The following is a 20,450-nucleotide window of genomic DNA, read 5'->3' as shown; positions in this document are numbered from 1 at the left end:
GTTCAATAACACACGCACAGTCAAATCCACTCTCGGTACCCAACCCCAGCTTCTTCTGGGCATGTCAAGACCGATGAGGTCCCCTGAATCCCAGACCAGCTTATGCCTCATCAGTGCTGTAATGAGCAGGATGTCGGTCTTTGGTTTGAGAGAAACACAGGTGAACAAAATGAGCCACGGTGTCTTATCAGGGTCTTGAGACAGTCCCCCCGCTAATGACTTACACAGCTTCTCTGAACATCCTGTTCGGGCTTAGCGTATGTCTCGGACAGATCGCCATTCAGGATGACTTCCGCTAACGAGTTCACCAGGGGTGCGTGATGTATAATTAGGAAGACCTGGTGAAGGAGAAAAAAAAAATAGGATTTGCATTAAAGCATGTAGACGAATTTCAACTTCTTCCTTCCTTGACCTGAAATGACGAGGCTGGGCTACTGCACAAGCCTCTTAGCGGCAATCCCAGTGACGCGAAACCCAGAGAACGGTGCGCGTCTGGGAGAAACGAGTTGCACTTTCCTCCTGGGTCGGGCCCTCCTTCTTGCAGACCGTTGCCTATTTGGCTGGCTGCTCACTGGCAGACGGAAGTGCGTTAAAGCACGACTGTCCCTCCTGGCCGCCTGAAGCCAAATCAGGCTGAAGTGAAGCCATGTGGGAAGAGAGTGCCAAACCTGCACCCTTTTCTCTCCGCAAGCATTTCAGTGTCAAATCCGATTAAGATAAGACTAGGAGGCCCCAGCCTAGCCCTTCAGTTACGGAGAGGAAGGGGCCAGCAGGCCTCGTTCCAGTTGAGGACTTGGCAGAGGGATGGCCACTCAGAGATCCCACCCATGGAATGAGCTCTTCCCCTTGCGGTGGGTTTGAGCGCCCAAGAATTCCAGGGCGGCGCTGAGAGGTGTGGAAACTGTGGGGAGGAAAAGCCGCTCGGGCCAAAGACAGATGGAGTCATGCCAGGCGGCAAGCATCAGAAGGTACTGGGCTGTCGAGGGGTGGCCTGACCACCCCACCCTGTTGCCTGATATCCAAAGGAACGGCCTGGGGAGTCAGGGTACCCACACCGCCTTGGAGAGCCAGCTCAGACACACCTACCTGTGTGTTTTAAGATGTAGCGGTAACACCAGCACCCCAGGGCAGCGTGGGATGGACCCACTGTCTGTACATCAGAGGGTGTGTGCGCACGTCTGTATTTGTTCATATATACATGCAACAGGGGTTCCAAATCTTGGCACTTTTTTTTTTTGAAGGACTAGAGAGTGCCCACGGGTCTCGAACTAGCCTCAGAGAGAGTAATTTTGATCACTCTGTAGTCGAAGGAACTATGGCCCCTTAAGATATTTTTGATGTGAACCATCTTAAAAGTCCTTATTGAATTTGTTACAATAATGATTTCTATTCTATGTTTTGGCTTTTTGGCCTCGAGGTATCTAGGATCTTAGTTCCACAACTAGGGATTGAACATGCACCGTCTGCATTGGAAGGCAAAGTCTTAACCACTGGACTGCCAGGGAAGTCCCTCCTTGGCACTCTTGTCTGGTGATAAATCCTTGCTGTGGGTGGGCAGCTGGGCATTATAGGATATTTGGCAGCATCTCTGGCCTCGAACCACTAGATGCCAGCCACACCCCCTCCCCCGGGCATGACAACCAGCAACGTCTTCAGACACTGCCAGCCATCCCCAGGCTGGGGGCGAAATCGCCGTCAGTTGAGAACGTCTCCGGAAGGATCTGGGGAAACCCTGTTAACTATAATTGTTTCTGGAGAGAGAAATCAGGAGACTGAACAAAAAAAAGTAGAATGACAACCTGGTTTTCACTTGTTTGAACTTTATCACTTAAAAAAATTATTTAAAAATGTAAAAAAAAAAAAAAGGAGAGGCAGAGACTAAAATAGCAGCTGCCTCTGGGGAGTGGGACTGGGTATGTGGGGGGCAGTGGTAAGAGGGAACTTCTCCCTACATGTCACTGTACTATTTGAGGAGGGTGAATATATTGTTCAAAAAAATAAATACAATTCAGATGAAAGGCACGGTAGAATAAACAAATGTTGTACCCACCTAAGGGAAAAAAAAAAAGCACATCTGTTTTTAAAACACTGAGGAGATACCAGCTACCACAGACTATACAGCACGAGAAAGCTGGTTAGCCCATGTCAGGGGCTGTGGCGGGCACTCACATGTGAGTGAGCACAATGATGACGAAGGAACTCGGTCCACAAACATTCAGGGAACACCTACAGGGGCCCACCTGGTGACGGCCAGTGTGCACACACGTGGTGCTCACTCTCGGCTGCGCCCTGGACAGAGGAAAGCGGGGAGGGGGCAGTGAGCAACTGGGAGACGGGTGGAAGCGTGTGCCCGCCGGATTCAAAGGCTGGGCTAGCCTGTCCAAGTCACGCTCTTGTCCCCAGTGGTGGTTTAGTTTCAGCTACACACCTCCATCACACCAAATTAATGTCATCAACACAAATTTTCTTGGTTTAGCAGAGACCCTTGAAAAATAATTCAGAAGGATGCTCTGATGCAGAGTTTAAGGACCAGAATTCATGCCCCATTTGAGGTTTTCACACATTTGGGCCACATGATGATCAAGTTCCATGGAAATGCAGGGGTGCGAGAGCCCTTTCCTCAGGCTGAGAAATGCCAGTGACAAGGCTTTTTGTGAGACACTGAAACACGTAATGAGCTGCCTGGGCTGCTGGGCCTTTACTAGGAAAGCAGGAGAAAGGGGGTTCTCGAAGAAAAAAGCGTGGCCTGACCCCGGTGATCCTTGGGGTGTGCCAGCAGCTGAAGGGTGCTGGGGGCACTTGCCACAGGATTCCTGCGGTTCTGCATCTGGCCGGCTCACTCCTGCCAGGCTCCCAGAATCCTCGGGAAAAGGAAGGGGGAAGCGGGACGACTGCTAACGAGATGGCGGAAAGAGCTGCCGGGAGGGGCAGGGGATTGCAGGGAGCTCCATCACACAGAGGGGCATTCAGGTGTCAGCATGCAGCTCCCAGCACACGGAGCCCCCAGAACGAGAGTCCCAGAGTAACATGAGCCAGCCACACGCGAGCCCGGCCGGCCCGGCCACTGGGAAGAAGCCGGGTCGGCATCTCTCTTCCCGGGCCAACAGGAGACGGCCCCACCTCAAACGCAAAATGGCCCAGGACCCGGTGAGAAAGACATTCTCTCGGCAGAGCAAACGAGTACCTGGGCTGCTGCAGAAGCGGGAACAGAGCTCTGGTCAAACGTCTGACTGCTTGACAGTCTAATGAGATGGCCTGAGAGTCTGCACTGCTTGTAATAAAAATATTTTTAAAGTTATGTAACTGGGTCGCCATGGAGTTTTTCCCTTCTTGTAAATATTACATAATTACGAGAAGGAGACACACTTGTTGAAGACGGGGAGGCAGACAAGTTGGCTCAAGACACAAATTTGGGTACTGAGGCTGCTACGAGATACCTTCCAGAAGGTAACGTGGGCCCCGGGACCACGACAACGGCCTCGTTAGTGGGAACTGGTTAAACCGCAGTGGCTCTGTGAACACACGCTGGGTCCTGTAGCCTTGGGCCTCTTTCAAGATGGCCGTAAGCAGGGGCCGCAGAGGCCACGTTTTCAGGGTATTTAGAACACTCCCTGGTTGTTTTGGAAAGCTCGGGCCCCACAGCAAAAAACAACAACATATCTGCCAGGCTTGACTTATTTCTCCCTTCTTTTTAAATTTCCAAGTACCACCATGAAGAAGATACACAGCCCCTTGAGTCAGGGTTGTTTCATTTCAAGATGAGGGACGCACACAGAGATGGAGTGAGGTGGCCTGGGAAACTTCTGAAAGGCGGCAGTGCTCCGGGAGCCCCAGTGTGGTGGGGACATGGGTGAAGGATCAGACATACCTGGGAGAGAAGGTAGAGAGAAACCGGCAGGCTGATCTTCGGTCGTTCTCCTCCCTGGTGAAGGTTGGGGGAATGAGAGAAGTCTGGGTTACACATGTGAGTGGTACGAAATACACAAAGCCAGAGGCCATCTGTCTGAATGAGTGGCACCCAGCACCTTCCAAGACCCAACTTCCTCCAAGACCCTAAGGCTCTTCTTTCCTGGTGGCAAAGTCCACCCTGCAAAACACACTCACACCTCATCGCATCTGATGGGCTTCCCAGGTGGTGCAGTGGTAAGAACCTGCCTGCCAATGCAGGAGACATGGGATCGATCCCTGAGTCAGGAAGATCCCCTGGAGAAGGAAATGGCAACCCGCTCCAGTGTTCTTGCCTGGGAAATCCCACAGAGAGAGAAGCCTCGCGGGCTACAGTCCACGGGGTCCCAAAGAGTCAGACATGACTGAGCGACTCAACGAAAATCCCGTCTGATACTATTTGCAAGGCTGCTAACCTTCCACCTGAGAAACCTTTCAGCATGAGTCATTGATTAGATGCTGGACCCAAGAGAAGAACCAGCTCCTTAAATGACCAAGAATGTTAATCTCCCAGCTGGGGCACCGAGAGCCTAGCAAGAGAGGCCCTGGAGGCCTGCGCTCAGGAAGTGGGGCAGGGAGAGGTGAGGGTACCCTGACCTCAGAGAAGCCCCTCATCTGTACTGGGCTCCAACGAGCTCCATCTCCTACAAGCCTGTAAGGATCTTCAGGACCCTTGTTTTGCTCAGGGAGGTAGACTGCCTGCTCCATGGTCACGAGGAAAGAGGCAGAATTTGAACCCAGGTCTGAAAACGCCAATTCCCCAGCTTTCTCTCCACTTCCAGAGCAGCATCAGGTTGCTCTCGTTAGGGCTGCAGTTTTCTTTGAGTCACTTGTTTGTAGCGAGAAGCCCCGTGTTCTGTCTCCAAAAAGAAAGCTACACCCCCGTCTTGCCGGGACACAAACAGAGGCTGAAATCCCTGCAGAGTAACCAGCTGGCTCTGTCCCACCTCCTGCCAAGGCCTCTGCCCCTTCATTCTCGGAGGTGCTGGCCAAAGGTCCCCTCTCCTCGAGATGGCATTTTTCTCGGGGGCGGGCACGGAGAACCACCAGCTCAGAATCACTTCGGGCGCAGGGTCCCAGTGCCCTCCAGACCCCTGAGCCAGAAACTCTGAGAGGAGGGAGAGGGCATATCTGAGAAAGTGCCCATGAACGGGCTCCAACCCTCTGAGGGCTCCACTGCCTGTCACTGTGGACAGTCCCTGCCCTGGCATCTTTTCCTGGGTGCGCTCCATCCCCTGCAGCCATTCAAGTTTTGCAGCCGGCTGGATCTTCTCCAAGTCAATTAGCTCTGGCAACTAGCCGAAAAAGTGAGCAGGGATGAGAGCACCTCAGAAGGACTCACAGAAACCAAAACCCTGAATTTGTAGAGGTTTCCTGTCTCCTTTGGATGTCAGTAATCTTTTCTCATTCATTTACTGTCCACACACACACACACGCTCATACGCTCTGTCCGTCTCTCTCTCTCTCCTTCCCTCCCTCCTACCCTCTCCTTCACCCCCCTCTCAGGAAAGAAAAGGGGAGGAAACGACTGTCCCTCAGGCTCCAAGCCGTGGTCCCTTGCAGGCCCTGTCCCCTTGGGGTGACTGCTCCTCCCGCCTGCACACGCCCCCGCCCGGGCGCACCTTGTCCCGGTTCTCCAGTGAGTACACGTAGAGCGGCAGGAAGAGCCTGTTGAGCAGGTGGTCCGTGAGCACGTCATTGAGGAACTCGCAGTTGATGATGAGGATGTCGTTGAGATAGTGCAGGTGGTCCAGGTGCTCAGCCACCAGGTCACTGAGCTTCCCCCGATTCCGGTGCCTGCCCGGAGAGAGGCCCATCTCAGCCCCCACGCCCAGGCTCAGAGCTGAACACCAATGGCATGAGACTTAGGTTGCTGGGGGCACTTGCTTCACAAACAAATATCTGAGCCAGTCTTGAGAGACACCTATCCTGGCCCTCCCAGTAGATTACAGGAAGGAAACATGGACAGGTCCACTGCATTCGATTTTAGGGGACTCGAGGGATCCCCCCACTTTCTGGGGGCCTCAGTTCAATGGACTCCACCATCACCACCATGCTAAAGCTTAAGCTCCAATACTTTGGCCACCTTTTGCATAGAGCCAACTCATTAGAAAAGACCCTGATGCTGGGAAAGATTGAGGGCAGAAGGAAAAGGGGTCGACAGGGGATGAGATGGTTGGATGGCATCACCAATTCAATGGACATGAGTTTGAGCAAGCTCAGGGAGATGATGAAGGACAGGGGAGCCCGGTGTGCTGCAGCCCACGGGGTTGCAAAGAGTCGGACACAACTGAGCGACTAAACAATAACAACAGCAATAATGGGATCCCCCCCACTTTCTGGGGGCCTCGGAACAATGGACTCCATCATCATCACCACGGTCCCCAACAAAATGGGTAAACACAGGAAAACCCAGGGAAGCTTTTAGCCAGGCACTTCAAACATGAGCAGCCACTGGTCCAAGTGGCAAGATCCCTGGCTCTTGAGATAAGCAGCATTAATGGAACAATAAATCTTCACTAATTAAACCCTCCTGAAGAGTTCTGAGGAAATAGGCAGGCCTCAACAGCCTCAGCCAACCTCAGTCCTGACCATAAGAGGGGCGCCACATGAAGACGTGACACCCCAGGTCCCAGGAGGCTCTGCCTGCTTCCAGGGAAGACACAGGCACTGGGGCTGTTCAGGCCCTACGAGTGGATCGGCCTCACGTTCAACAAGGACAAAGACCTGAAACAGTCGACGGGGCCCCTTCCCCTCCTGCAGAGTGGTTATCTGCCACAAAAAGCAATCTAGATCCAAGACCTTTTGTTTCTACTATGATTATTACTCAAGTAATAGATGGTCACTGGAGGGGACAGACAACTAAAGAAGAAAATAAGAGCAAAAAGAAATCAAAGTCTCCCATAGTCCCACCACTAACAGATAAACAGTATGTTATTTCCATATGGAGGTGGCAATTTCAGCTGAGCTATATCAAATCCTAAAAGATGATGCTGTGAAAGTGTTGTACTTAATATTCCAGCGAATTTGGAAAACTCAGCAGTGGCCATAGCTCTGGAAAAGGTCAGTTTTCATTCCGATCCCAAAGAAAGGCAATGCCAAAGAATAATCAAACTATCGCACAATTGCACTCATCTCACACGCTAGTAAAGTAATGCTCAAAATTCTCCAAGCCAGTGAACTGTGAAATCCCAGATATTCAAGCTGGATTTAGAAAAGGCAGAAGAACCAAAGATCAAATTGCCAACATCTGTTGGATCATCAAAAAAGCAAGAGAGCTCCAGAAAAACATCTACTTCTGCTTTATTGACTACGCCAAAGCCTTTGTGTGGATCATAACAAACTTTGGAAAATTCTGAAAGAGATGGGAATACCAGACCACCTGACCTGCCTCTTGAGAAATCTGTATGCAGGTCAAGAAGGAACAGTTAGAACTGAACATGGAACAACAGACTGGTTCCAAATAGGAAAAGGAGTATGTCAAGGCTGTATACTGTCACCCTGCTTATTTAACTTATATGCAGAGTACATCATGAGAAATGCTGGGCTGGATGAAGCAGAAGCTGGAATCAAGATTGCCGGGAGAAATATCAATAACCTCAGATATGCAGATGACACTACCCTTATGGCAGAAAGTGAAAAAGAACTAAAGAGACTCTTAATGAAAGTGAAAGAGGAGAGTGGAAAAGTTGGCTTAAAGCTCAACATTCAGAAAACCAAGATCATGGCATCCGGTCCCATCACTTCATGGCAAATAGATGGTGAAACAGTGGGAACAGTGGCAGACTTTATTTTGGGGGGCTCCAAAATCACTGCAGATGGTGACTGCAGCCATGAAATTAAAAGATGCTTGCTCCTTGGAAGAAAAGCTATGACCAACCTAGACAGCACACTAAAAAGCAGAGACATTACTTTGCCAACAAAGATCCGTCTAGTCAAAGCTATGGTTTTTCCAGTAGTCATATATGGATGTGAGAGTTGGACTATAAAGAAAGCTGAGCACGGAAGAATTGATACTTTTGAACTGTGGTGTTGGAGAAGACTCTTCAGAGTCCCTTGGACAGCAAGGAGATCCAACCAGTCCATCCTAAAGGAAATCAGTCCTGAATATTCATTGGAAGGACTGATGCTTAGGCTGAAACTCCAATACTTTGGCCACCTGATATGAAGAATTGACTCCTTGGGAAAGACCCTGATGCTGGGAAAGATTGAGGGCAGGAGGAGAAGGGGACGACAGAGGATGAGATGGTTGGATGGCACTACCGACTCAATGGACATGAATTTGAACAAACTCTGGGAGATAGTGAAGGACAAGGAAGCCTGGCGTGCTGCAATCCATGGGGTCACAAAGAGTCATACACGACTGAGCAACTGAACACACGGATTTAGAAATCCAATAGAACTGATGAGCAGATAAAAAAAACATAGAAGCTCCTGGCCCTGCCTCCCCCACCCCTGCCCACTCTCCAGAGGAAGCAGTTTTCAACTCTTTTAGGGGTTTCTGTGGATAATTCCTCCCTCTATTTTGCAATCTGCAAGGCCCTCTATTTTGTGACTGAGCCATTTTAGATAGTACACAAGGACCTGCCTTGATGACAGAAATCTGTGTTCCCTCCGCCCCTCCCTACCCAGCAGTCATCAGCAACTGGTGTTGACATTATAACCAGTCACTGCAGTCACGTGGAGGACCAGGAGTACACTTTCTTCCTTGAATAACTTTCGGTTCTTTCTGGAGCTGTGTTTCATCAAGTCTCATATCCATGACTATTCATATCTATAATTCCTTTTTTTTTTTAATCGCTCAGTCATGTCCAACTCTCTGTGACTCCACGGACTATAACCCACCTCGCTTCTCTGTCCATGGGATTTCCTAGGCAAGAATACCATAGTGGGTTGCCTACTCCAAGGGATCTTCCCAACCCAGGGATTGAACCTGAGTCTCTTGCATCTCCCACATTGGCAAGTGAATTCTTTATGACTTAGCCACCTGTGAAGCCTCATCCATATCTATATGGGTCCTCATTCTCCCAACTGCTCTGTGATCCACAGAACCTTATTTCTTTGCCAATGTGGAAGCTAATATTTTCTCTCTCTCTAGCCCTCTGCAGCCCCAAGAGACCTCCTTCCTGAGTCCCTTTATCGTCCTGACCCCATCTAGGTGTACTTCTCACCAGATCTGTGCAAAGCCGTCACTCTGGGGCAGTGGTTCTCAACTGATACAATTTTCCCTTAAAGGAGACCTCTGTCTGGAGACAGTTTTGGTTTTCACAATTGGAAAGGGGCACTACTGGCGTCTAGAGGGTGGAGGCCAGGGGTGCTGCTAAACACCCTATGAAGCACAGGATGCCCCACCACAAAGAATTACCTAGTTCAAGAGATGAACAGGCAGAGTTTGAGAAATCCTGTTCTGAGACGTCTATTTATCACCATCTTAATTTTTTCTTAAACAGATTTACTGATATAGAATTCACACACCAAAATCTTTACCCAAAGTATACAATTTAATGGCTCAGATGGCAAAGAATCTACCTGCAATGCAGGAGACCTGGGCTTGATCCCTGGGTCGGGAAGACCCCCTGGAGCAGGAAATGGCAACCCACTCCAGTATTCTTGCCTGGAGAATCCCATGGACAGAGAAGCTTGGTGAGCTACAGTCCATGGGGTCTCAAAGAATCAGACATGACTGAGTGACTAATACATATTCACAGAGTTTTCCAACCATTATCACAATCAACCTTAGGACATTTTTATCCCCTCGCCTCAAAAAAGCCCAGGCAGTCATTTTCCATTTCCGCACCCCACCCCACACACCCCTCCTCCAACCCTAGGAAACCACTAATCTATTGCTTCTATGGATTTGCCTATTCTGGCCATTTCATATAAGTAGAATCATATAATATATGGCCCCTTGCATCCTTTCACTGAGCATAATGCTTTCAAGGTTCACCCAGGGTGTTGTATGTATTGATACTTTGGTCCTTTTTATTGCTGAATATTATTCCACTGCAAGCTGTGTCTCATCCATCCTGAGATGGATATTGTGCGGTGTTTATCCAATCACTGGTGGAAGGTCATCTTCATCTTTACACCAGCTGCCCAGCACCCCGTCTATGGGTGCACTCGATTCATTTACCCTGTTCCTCTCTGGGAGGTATCTGAGTGGTTTCCAACTTTCTATTGCTAAGAATAGTGGAAATCTGGGTGGAACCTTTCAGAGTATGGAAGTCCATAGTCTGCCTACGCACGGGGGCGGGGTGGGGGGTGGTGGTAAGTTTTATTCTAGTGTTTGGCTTTCTTCTCAATGAGAACAGAATTCTCCCCAAAGCATTCTGTCCACCTAACAGGTATCCTGGGGTAATCACTTACTCTTCATCTGTTTGTACACAGTTATCAAGCTCGATCACGTGGCTCCCAATGAACCAGACCAAATTGGAGAAGTAAGGGACAGCAGTTTTGTCTCTGATATAGTGCAGCATGGCCTGGTTATCCACTGAGAAGATTCACAAAAGAAGAGAAAAAAAAAGTCAAGCTACCAAAAATAACTTGAGGGGAGATTAAAAAAAAATGCAATGAAAAAGCCCTCTACTATAATCTGACTCTTTTCTGTCTTTCCTGGAAATACTTTAAAATGGTTGCCTTTTTCAGAAAACTATGAAGGTAGTTATGTTATTTTTATAATTAACAAAATCAATGAATCAGGGTTAAACATTGATAGTGCATGAGGAAATCTTATCAGCAGTGCATTTAGCTAGACTACGATGAAAACTACACCATTCTCAAGCAAGTTTCTCGTATTTGCATGTAAGGGTAAGTCAAGAAAGCAGAAAACCAGAAGTTATTAACTTACATGACACTGGAATAAGGAACACGGGAATCGTCATTGAAGGAAAGGCAAAAAACAGACAACAGTTAACAGGGTTAGGAGCTGGGAGGGTGAGACAGTTGCTCAGAGGGGCAGAGAGCTAGGGCAGGAGGCATCTAAACAGAAAGACACAGGTTAGAAGAGAGCGGAGAGCAGGAGGCGGCAGGGCTGGGGCTCAGACCGGGTCATGAGTCCAGAGGCCTGTGGGCTGGCCGGTAACCGGTGAGCGAAGCCAGCAGGCCCAGTGGGTGAACGGAGGCGCACGGCCTGACCCCATAGCAGCAATTCTCGGGGCCGGTTCACCCCTGCCTTGCAGGACTGTGCGCCCGCAACAGCCACATCTACCTTCTCAAGTCAGAAATCCAGGCTGTGACTCCAGCTCTCTCATTTTAAATGTCGATGACTATGTATTTTTTCAAAAAAATATCTAAACCAACGAAAACCTGAGAGCTGGATTTGGCCCCCAGGTTATGACCCCCAGATGGTCCCCACTCTGAGCTCTTAGAAGGCTCTCCAGGCTAAGGCCATCCCAGAACCAGGCTGGAGTGAGTCCCCGAGCAGCGCCTAAACCCCCCTCCCAATTAGGGGTCATACCCAGTAATAACGTCTTAACTTGAGAAGGTCAAAGCATCTGGTCCCTGAGAAAACAGGGTCCTGGCTCCAGAGTGGGGACTACACGGGAAGTGACCTGGGCGTTGTTGGGCAGAGAGCCCAGCACACTCCAGGCCAGGAGATTCATGTCCAGCCAGCCTCTGTGCCCCTGGGGACGAGAAGCCACAGAAGGGCTTTCTCCTGGGGGCAGTGATTTGGGCGTTCAGTACTTTTTGAGAGAGGGGAGGAATTTGTTGTTGGGCTTTGCAGCAGGTTGAGAATACAACATTGCCCCCTGCTGTTTGCAACAAGAAATGCGCTTGTGCGTTCTTTACAGATAACACGCCTCCTGGCGGTACTGAAGTATATTTTACAGGCCAAGGGGCAAATTCAAAGACTCGTTTGAGTTTCAAAGACAGCTGTGCCTTATCTAATTAACACATGTGCCCCTCTCAGGCCATCACGCCTTCCCTGTGTCGGCACTGTGGGAGACTTTCCCATGCAGAACTAAGTGTGCATGGACAAGGCGGAGGCATAGGAATTTATGTAAGGGGGTGGCTACATGGTCCATGATGACAACCTTTCATGAGACAGGTAACCCCAGCCATAATAAACCCAGCCATAAATGAACTCCCTGACACCACCACAGAACTGTCTGTAGGCACTCAGGAGAGCAAGCACTAGCTGTCATGTTAGAAACCCAACAAGGCGCAAGCTCACAGGGGAACTTACCTTTGTAGACGTTTAAGGTTATGGTTCTTACAGCAATTCTGACCATGCTTTCAGGGTGGTTGAAAAATTTGATGGCTTCTGTGTACAGGGCGAAGTCATTAGTGTGCTAAAACACAACAAGTACCCAAAATGAGTCACACACCCATTGACAGGCCTGCCCCCACCCCGGATTTCTGAACCCTATCAGTGAAAGTTGCTCAGTCATGTCTGACTCTTTGTGATCCCATGGACTATACAGTCCATGGAATTTTCCAGGCCAGAATACTGAAGTGGGTAGCTTTTTGCTTCTCCAGGGGATCTTCAAAACCCAGGGATCAAACCCAGGTCTCCCGCATTGCAGGCGGATTCTTTACCAGCTGAGCCACCAGGGAAGCCCAAGAATACGGGAGTGGGTAGCTTATCCCTTCTCCAGGGGATCTTCCCAACCCAGGAATCGAACCGGGGTCTCCTGCATTGCAGGCGGATACTTGACCAGCTGAGCTACCAGGGAATCCTATCAGAGACGTCAGTAAAACACACACACAGCACCCACGTGAACCTTAAGCCAGTGGTTCACTCCCTACGGGGAACATGGGGAGGGGTGAGACAGTGAGACCATGGAAGAAACAGAAATGGGTCCAGCCAACGCCAGGCCTAGGTTCAGGATCTGTTCCACCACTCTTAGCTGTGTGATGCAGTATTTCTAAGTCTCCATTTCAACATCTGTAAAATTCCCACTTCGTGGTTGCTAATATTAAATGAGATTATTTCAGGTGCAGTGCCTGATACCGAAGGAGCACTCGATGATAATTCCAGATGTTGTTATTAGATTCTGCTTCAACAAGCAGCATTTCAAAAGGCAAAGTGCAAAGTCTGACTACATTTAGAACATCTTTTAGCTAATATATAGGCTTCCCTAGTAGCTCAGTTGGTAAAGAATCTGCCTGCAATGCAGGAGACCCAGGTTCAATCCCTGGGTCGGGAAAATCCCCTGGAGAAGGGACTGGCAACTCACTCCAGTACTCATGCCTGAAGAATGCCATGGACAGAGGACCTGGCAAGCTATAGGCTATGGAATCGCAGAGAGTCAGACATGACTGTGCTTTCCTTTCCTTTTGCTAACATATATCTCCATTTGCAAACACTACAAGTGTAAACATTACCGTGGAAGAGGAGGGCCTTGGGAATCTTCTGCCATTAAAAAGGGGTTATCAGAACAGATCAAAACCAGAGAACAGATCAAAACCAGAGAACAGATCAAAACCGTTCAGAAGCAGAGAAGTGGAGCCTTAAGGAAAAGCGCGCAGGACCCGGGAGCATGAAATGACATGCTCTGCTGCCCTCTTCTGGCCAGTGTTTCGCATGGCGCCCGATGAGACTGGAGGACACCCCCAGGCAGGGAAGCCGGAACCAGCTTCAGTGAGGTGACACCTGTCTAATGAGGGCAACGCGACTTTGAGCACTAGACACAGGTGTGCACCTAACAGGTGGCAGCTACGGCAAGAGCCCACAGAAACGGAAACCAAGTCCACCTAAAAGATCAGGCTCCTGTGACTCCTCTGGGATCAGCTGGATATGCTTCCAGGAGCATCACCACGGCCCCAGAATCCCTGCGTCCTGCCCTCTCCGCCCACCCCCCCACCAGCAGATGCACAGCTCAGCTGCACATGAGCTGGGGAAGAACCTGGCCCCCTCTCCGGTCTGAACTTTGCAGGTGGGTTTCCTTCTGCCCAGGATGCAAACAGCACCCCTTGGTCTCTGGACACAGTCAGTGAGCACCTACTGTGTACCAGGCACCGGGCCACACAACGTCAATCTTCTAAACCATCCCACACCTTGTGGCTGGCAGCTAGTATTCCTTCCCTTTGTAAAAGGGAAGAGCGGCCTTCCCTTGTAAAAGAAATGGACCGTGTGGTGGTTGAGTTTTAACGAAAGCGTTTTCAGGAACGATATGTGAGCAAGAGGCCAGTTTTTGCTCACTACAAATCTAGACAAAACAAATCAAAGCGCAGGAGGCTGTTGCCACATCCTACGAAGACAGCTGGGTGGATTTTGCCCAAACTCAGAGGAAATGTCTGAGACCATGGTCTGACTTCAAGTACAGGTTGTGCAGCATATGTGACCACCGATCAGAGGACACCTGCTGGACAAACAGCACGTGGCTGTGTGGCAGCTGGCCCCCAACATGGCCCAGCGACCCTCACCTCCGAGAGTCACACCCTGTGCCTCCTTCCACGCTGAGTCAGGGCTGGCTTGGGCAGCCTAAAGAAGACAATGGAAGACGGTGTGTGGCTTCTGAGGCCCTGTCAGGAAAGGCGTTACAGCTTGCCTTGGTGTCTTGGGATCATTTATTCTATGGGACGCCAACTGCCACGCCAGGACGACGCCCGAGCAACCCCCTAGAAGGGACTGTGTAACTGAGGCCTCCCAGCAACAGCCAGCGCTGAATGGTCAGCCATGGGGATGAGCCATCCTGGAAGCAGATCCCCCAACCCTAATCCAGCCTTCGGATGACTGCAGCCTTGTGAGAGACTGAGCCAGAACTGCCCTGCCAGGCCATTCCCCAACACCAGACACAGTGAGAGAAATGTGACAGAATTCTGACCAGCAAGACGGGAAAAGAAGTCTGCTGGAGGCTTCTGGGAAAGAAGTTTTGGGGAAAGTTAGAAGGGGGCACAAGAAAGGACGTGATCTCATCGGGGTTTTCAGCAGTGGCAGTGAGTGTGTGGTGTCTGGACTTCTGCAGCCATCCTGAGACCATGAGGGGTTTGAGCCTAGAGACAGATGCCAGCTCAGCAGAGCAGGACGATGGAAAAGTCTGGGTCGCTCACAAAGTGATCGAGCCACAGGATGAGCCAGTCCCAGGAGGGCCAGAATCTGTACTTTCTGGAATGTGAGATTTATTGACCTGATCGCTCAAGCTCTTCTTAACTGTAAGAACAATGGCAACTCATTTATTTAAATTGTTAGTAATTCTCCCAAAGAATATCAGGGATTTTAGTGTATAAAGCACAACAAGGGCTACAGTTTTAGGGAGTCAGGTACGTACTAGGTGCTTTGAAGACATCATCTCATTTAATTCAACCCCTGGAAAACCCTTCAAGGTAGAAACTATCATCACCATTTCTCAGATGAAGAAAGTGAGGCTCAGAGGACTAAGACTCCTTTAAGGTCACATAACAGGGAGGTGGCAAAGTTGGGTTTGACTGGAGTCGTCACTGTTTTGCCAACAGAGGAACACAACCCCAGGTTAGTTTCTGGGCACTTCTCCCTACCAAGAGTATCATGCTCTCAGGTAGCACAAATTGAATTTTACATTAAAAACAGAAAAGGTAACTTGTTCCATTAAAAAAGCAAAAAAACAAAACCCTGCCAAGGTCAAACAGTGTTGCTATGAAATAGTGAATCAGGAAACGGTGAATGCATATGTGCTTTGTAAACAGACACAAGGTCACCTGAACCAAAGGCACTGCTTGAACTGGCTAGCTTCCAACCAAACATGCCTCTGTGCAGCTACTTACCTCATTGTAAAAGAAATGGACCGTGTGGTTGTTGAGTTTTAACGAAAGTGTTTTCAGGAATGATATGTAATATGCCATAATCTCCTCATCAGAAAAGTCGAACTTGTGGACAATGATAGAATTTACATAGTTATTAGAGAGCAAATAATCTAGAGGGAGAAAAAAAAAGAAAAAAACAACAGGTTAATTAATTCATGCCGGAGGAAAGACAAGCAGAGAAAGTCCAGGAATGAGCAGATGACCATGTGAAGGGACTTGAACCAGTCAGGCTGACAGGGAGCAGCTTAACCTTTAACCAGCACAGAAATCAGCCACCATGCGTAGTCACTACAAAGTTCAAGAGCGAGGCCCCAGAAAGCCCAGGACACGGCTGCCTCCCACACCAGACACAAGAATGCTCGAGCATTTTCCTCCGTTGCTAGCAAAGTTCAGTGAGAGGGCCGGTGGTGGGGCAGACCAGGTGCTATGTGGGCAGTTTCACAAACCACCCACAGACGAGGGTCAGCTGCACCGTGTCTTATGAAAGATGGCCCCATTTCGCCATCAGAAGTCACACTGTCACCCTTGAGTGCCACAGCGGGCTCCGCATGGCTTTTCCCTTCCTATAGGGGCAACACGATTTCATAGAGGCCCTTGGAGGCTGAACCTCCACGACCCGGCCAGCACCAGGCAGACTGCTTTGCATCATCATTCAGTGAACCTGCAGAGTAGGCCTTGTTTGCCCTGTTTTGCAGGTGAGTAAAAACACTAAGGTTAATTAATCTGCCTGAGGACGGACAGACAGTAAGTCAGGAATGGAATTCAAACTTCAGTTCACTGTCCTGTGTTAATACCACGCCCTCATGGGGGCCACGGGCTTCCCTGGTAGCTCAGCTGGTAAAGTATCCGCCTACAATGCAGGAGACCCCAGTTCGATTCCTGGCTCTGGAAGATCCGCTAGAAAAGGGATAGGCTACCCACTCCTATATTCTTGGGCTTCCCTGGTGGTTCAGTTGGTAAAGAATCTGCCCGCAACGCGGGAAATCTGGGTTCGATGCCTGGGATGGGAAGATTCCCTGGAGAAGCGAAAGGTTACCCACTCCAGTATTCAGGCCTGGAGAATTCCAAGGACTGTATAGTCCATGGGGTTGCGAAGAGTCGGACACGACTGAGCGACCTGCATTTCACGTTGGGGCCAAGGAGGAAAACTGGATAACGAGGCCCTGGGGCACTGGATCCACAAGGGAGCGGCCATCCTGCTAAGCTCCCAGGCCCTGCTTGGAGAGAGCTTCCCGTGGTGAGAGCTTCCAGCTGTACAAAGGAAGCTAGAAAATACAGATCTTAATGCTGTCACTTTTGAAGCTGAATGTCAGCCACTAGATCTACTAGTTTTGGAAGCTGTGCTTGCCAGCAAAAACAGTCTACAAACTCCTGCCACTCATGGGCCTGCACTCTGCAGTCTCGGCCTTGGGCCCTGGCCAAACAAGTTGTCCTCTGAGTCCTCACCAGCCACCCTGCGAAGCCAGCGCTGCCATGCCCACCGTCTGCCCTTCCATTCTGGCTGCCTCCCCACAGATGGGTAAAGGCTGGGCATGACCCACACCAGCATACGGGCAGACTCAGCGAGGCGGGAGAGCGGGCCGGCGCCTCTCTACTTCTGGCTGTGGGACCAGCAATATGGCCTCCCTGGAGCTTATCAAGACTTGCGGGGTCTTGGGCCCCGGCCCTGCCCACCTACTCAGATCTCTGGGTGGGCGCAGCGCTCTGTGTGTTAAGAAGGCCCGCTGGGCTTCCCCGTCATGCTCACATCTCAGAAGCACTGGCTTCAAAGGTAAACTTGGACCCACACTGCCTCAGCGGCTTCCCAGCTGGGTGACCTTGGGCCGGATGCTTACGCTCCTCACTCCCCAGCTCTCCCATCTGCAAACAGGAATTAATGGGACCTTCCTCACGTGAGGAAGCAGGTAAAACAGGAAAAGCTCTGCGGACACTGAGGAGCCCTCTATCGCATGAGCTACCACACTTCACCTCCATACTGGGACTTGGAGACCCCGAACCTCCACCCCCAGTCCACCCGTCGCCATGACTGCTGTTCTTGGGGGAAACAGAAAAAAACAGAAAGCTGTTTGCTGCCAAAGAGGTACCTAACTTAGGCCACTCAGAGAATTACTGAAAAGGTTGGAACTACCAAATACACCAAGAAGAGTCATCCAGGGGCACGGGACGAGAGGGGCCGCAGGGAGGGCACGCTGCCAGGGTCGCCTCAGGACGGTCTCCGAGGCGCTGCAGGTAGGACATCAAGTCTGTCGCTTTCAAAATCTCAATTACAACAATTCTTGAGGTAAGTCTCACGGCTCACTCTAACAGAACAGGCAGTGGGGTCCTAAGAATTTTAACACATTTCAAAATGAGGAAAATCCCATGGACAGATGAGTCTGGCTGTGCTACAGTCCATAGCGTCAGAGTCAGACATGACTGAAGCAACTTAAGCACAAAAATGAGGTTGTACACAATCATACAAAATCTGTGCGTACTAAGTCACTTCAGTCGTGTCCAACTCTTTGTGACCCCATGGACTGTAACCTGCCAAGGTCTTCTGTCCATAGGATTCTCCAGGCAAGAGCATGAAAGTGGGTTGCCGTGCGCTCCTCCAGGGGATCTTCCCAACCCAGGGATCGAACCCATATTTCCTGCACCTCCTGCATTGACAAGCGGATTCTTTACCACTAGTGCCACCTGGGAAGCCCAAAATCTATAGGATGCAACAAAAGCAGTCCTAAGAAGGAAGTTCAAAGTGATACAAGTGAAAGTCAAAGTCAAAGTCACTCAGTCCTGTCCGACTCTGCGACTCTAGGCCAGAATACTGGAGTGGGTAGCCATTCCCTTCTCCAGGGGATCTTCCCAAACCAGGTCTCCTGCACTGCAGGCGGATTCTTTACCAGCTGAGCCACAAAGGAAGCCCATATGGGCCTTCCTCAAAAAAGGAAAATCTCAAGAAAGACAACCTAACCTACCACCTAAAAGAAATAGAAAAAGAACAAACAAAACCTAAAGTCAGCAGGAGGAAGGAAACAGTAAAAATCAGAGAGGAAATAAATAAAGAAAACAATTTAAAAAATCAATAAAACCAAGAGCTAGTGTTTTGAAAGGATAAACAAAATCAACAAACCTGTGGCCAGGCTCCCCAAGAAAAAACAGAGAACCCAAATAAACAAAATAAGAAACAAAAAAAGAGAAATAACAACTGATACTGCAGAAACACAAAAAGCAAAAAAATCACAAGCATATACTCTAAAGGGTCATATGCCAACAAAGTGGACAACCTAGAAGACATGGACAAGTTTCTAGAAACTTGTCCATACAGCCCTCCACAACTGAATCAAAAAGAAATAGACTAATCACTAGAAGGGAAACAGAATCTGTAATTCAAAAAAAGAAAAAACTCCCTTCAAACAAAAGTCTAGGACCAGAACCAGATGGCTTCACTGGGGAATTCTACCAAACATAAAAGAACTTGCAGTGATCCTTCTGAAACTCTTTCAGGACTTCCCTGGTGGTCCAGTGGGTAAGAACCTGCCTGCCAATGCAGGCCACACCAGTTTGATCCCTGCTTTGGGAAGATTCCACATGCCACAGGGCAACTGAGCCCATGCGTCACAGCTACTGAAGCCTGCGTGCCCTAGAGCCTCTGCAGCAAGAGAGACCAACGCAGTGAGAAGCCTGTGCACCACAATTAGTGAAAGCCCGAGCATAGCAACCAAGACCCAGCACAGCCAAAAGTAAATAAGTTAATTAATTTTTAAAAACTCAACTCTTCCAAAAGACTGTAGAGGAGGGAACACTCCCAAATTCCTTCTATGAGCCACCAAGACCCTGATACCAAAACCAGACAAAGATACTACTAAAAAGGAAAATTACAGGCCAGTCTCTTTGATGAATACAGAGGCAAAAATTTTGAACAAAATATTAGCAAACCACATCCAACAACAGATAAAAAAGATCACACACTGTGATCAAGTTGGATTCACCCTAGGGTCACAAGGATGGTTCAACAACGCAAATCAATTAGTGTGATATACCACATCAACAAAAGGAAAGACAAAAGTCACATGATCATCTCAACAGATATGGAAAAAGCATTTGATAAAATTCAACATTCCTTCATGATAAAAATTTTCACCAAAGTGGGTCTAGAGGGAACATATCTCAACATAATAAAAGTCATTTATGATAAACCCACAGCCAACATGATACTCAATGATGAAAAGCTGAAAGCCTTCCCATTAAATTATGTAACAAGACAATGATGCCCACTCTTACCACTTTTATTCAACATAGTATTGGAAGTCTTAGACATAAAAATCAGACAAGAAAAAGAAATAAAAGGCATCCAAATTGGAAGGTGGAAGGGCATAAGTAAAATTGTCATTACATGCAGATGACAAGATACTCTATATAGAAAACCCTAAAGGTGGTACCAGTGGGAAAGAATTCACCTACCAATGCAGGAGACACAAGAGATGTGGGTTCAATCCCTGAGTTGAGACGATCCCTTGGAGTAGGAAATGGCAACCCACTCCAGTATTCCTGCCTAGAAAATTCCATGGACAGAGGAACCTGAAGGCCTACAGTCCATGGGGTTGCAAAGGGTCGGACATGACTAAGCACATATGCACACAAAGATTTCACAAAAAAACTATTAGAACTGATAAATGAACTTAGGAAAGTAGCAGGATATAAGATTAACATACAGAAATCTGTCACATTTCTTTACACTAACAATGAAATATCAGAAAGTTAGAGAGAGGAAAAAAAGACAATCCCTTTTAAAATCATGTCAA

General features: G+C 49.0%; 1 protein-coding gene across 5 annotated transcripts in view; it reads right to left on the bottom strand.

Moving 5' to 3' along the window:
• CLEC16A (C-type lectin domain containing 16A) overlaps positions 1-20,450 on the bottom strand; it is a 232,009-nt gene that overhangs the window by 186,794 nt on the left and 24,765 nt on the right. For all 5 annotated transcript variants that reach the window (XM_043914310.1, XM_043914312.1, XM_043914311.1 and 2 more), the window contains exons 4-9: positions 15,631-15,779; positions 12,131-12,236; positions 10,312-10,435; positions 5,568-5,742; positions 3,869-3,922; positions 225-338 (exon numbers count right to left, since the gene is read on the bottom strand). In XM_043914310.1, coding sequence (XP_043770245.1) covers positions 225-338; positions 3,869-3,922; positions 5,568-5,742; positions 10,312-10,435; positions 12,131-12,236; positions 15,631-15,779 — 722 coding nt within the window. The remainder of the gene's footprint in view (positions 1-224; positions 339-3,868; positions 3,923-5,567; positions 5,743-10,311; positions 10,436-12,130; positions 12,237-15,630; positions 15,780-20,450) is intronic.

This window comes from Cervus elaphus, chromosome 10, assembly GCF_910594005.1.
Source record: "Cervus elaphus chromosome 10, mCerEla1.1, whole genome shotgun sequence".
NCBI classification, from domain to species: Eukaryota; Metazoa; Chordata; class Mammalia; order Artiodactyla; family Cervidae; genus Cervus; species Cervus elaphus.
Note: the sequence above shows the minus strand (reverse complement) of the source record. Positions and strands in the feature narration are given on the sequence as shown.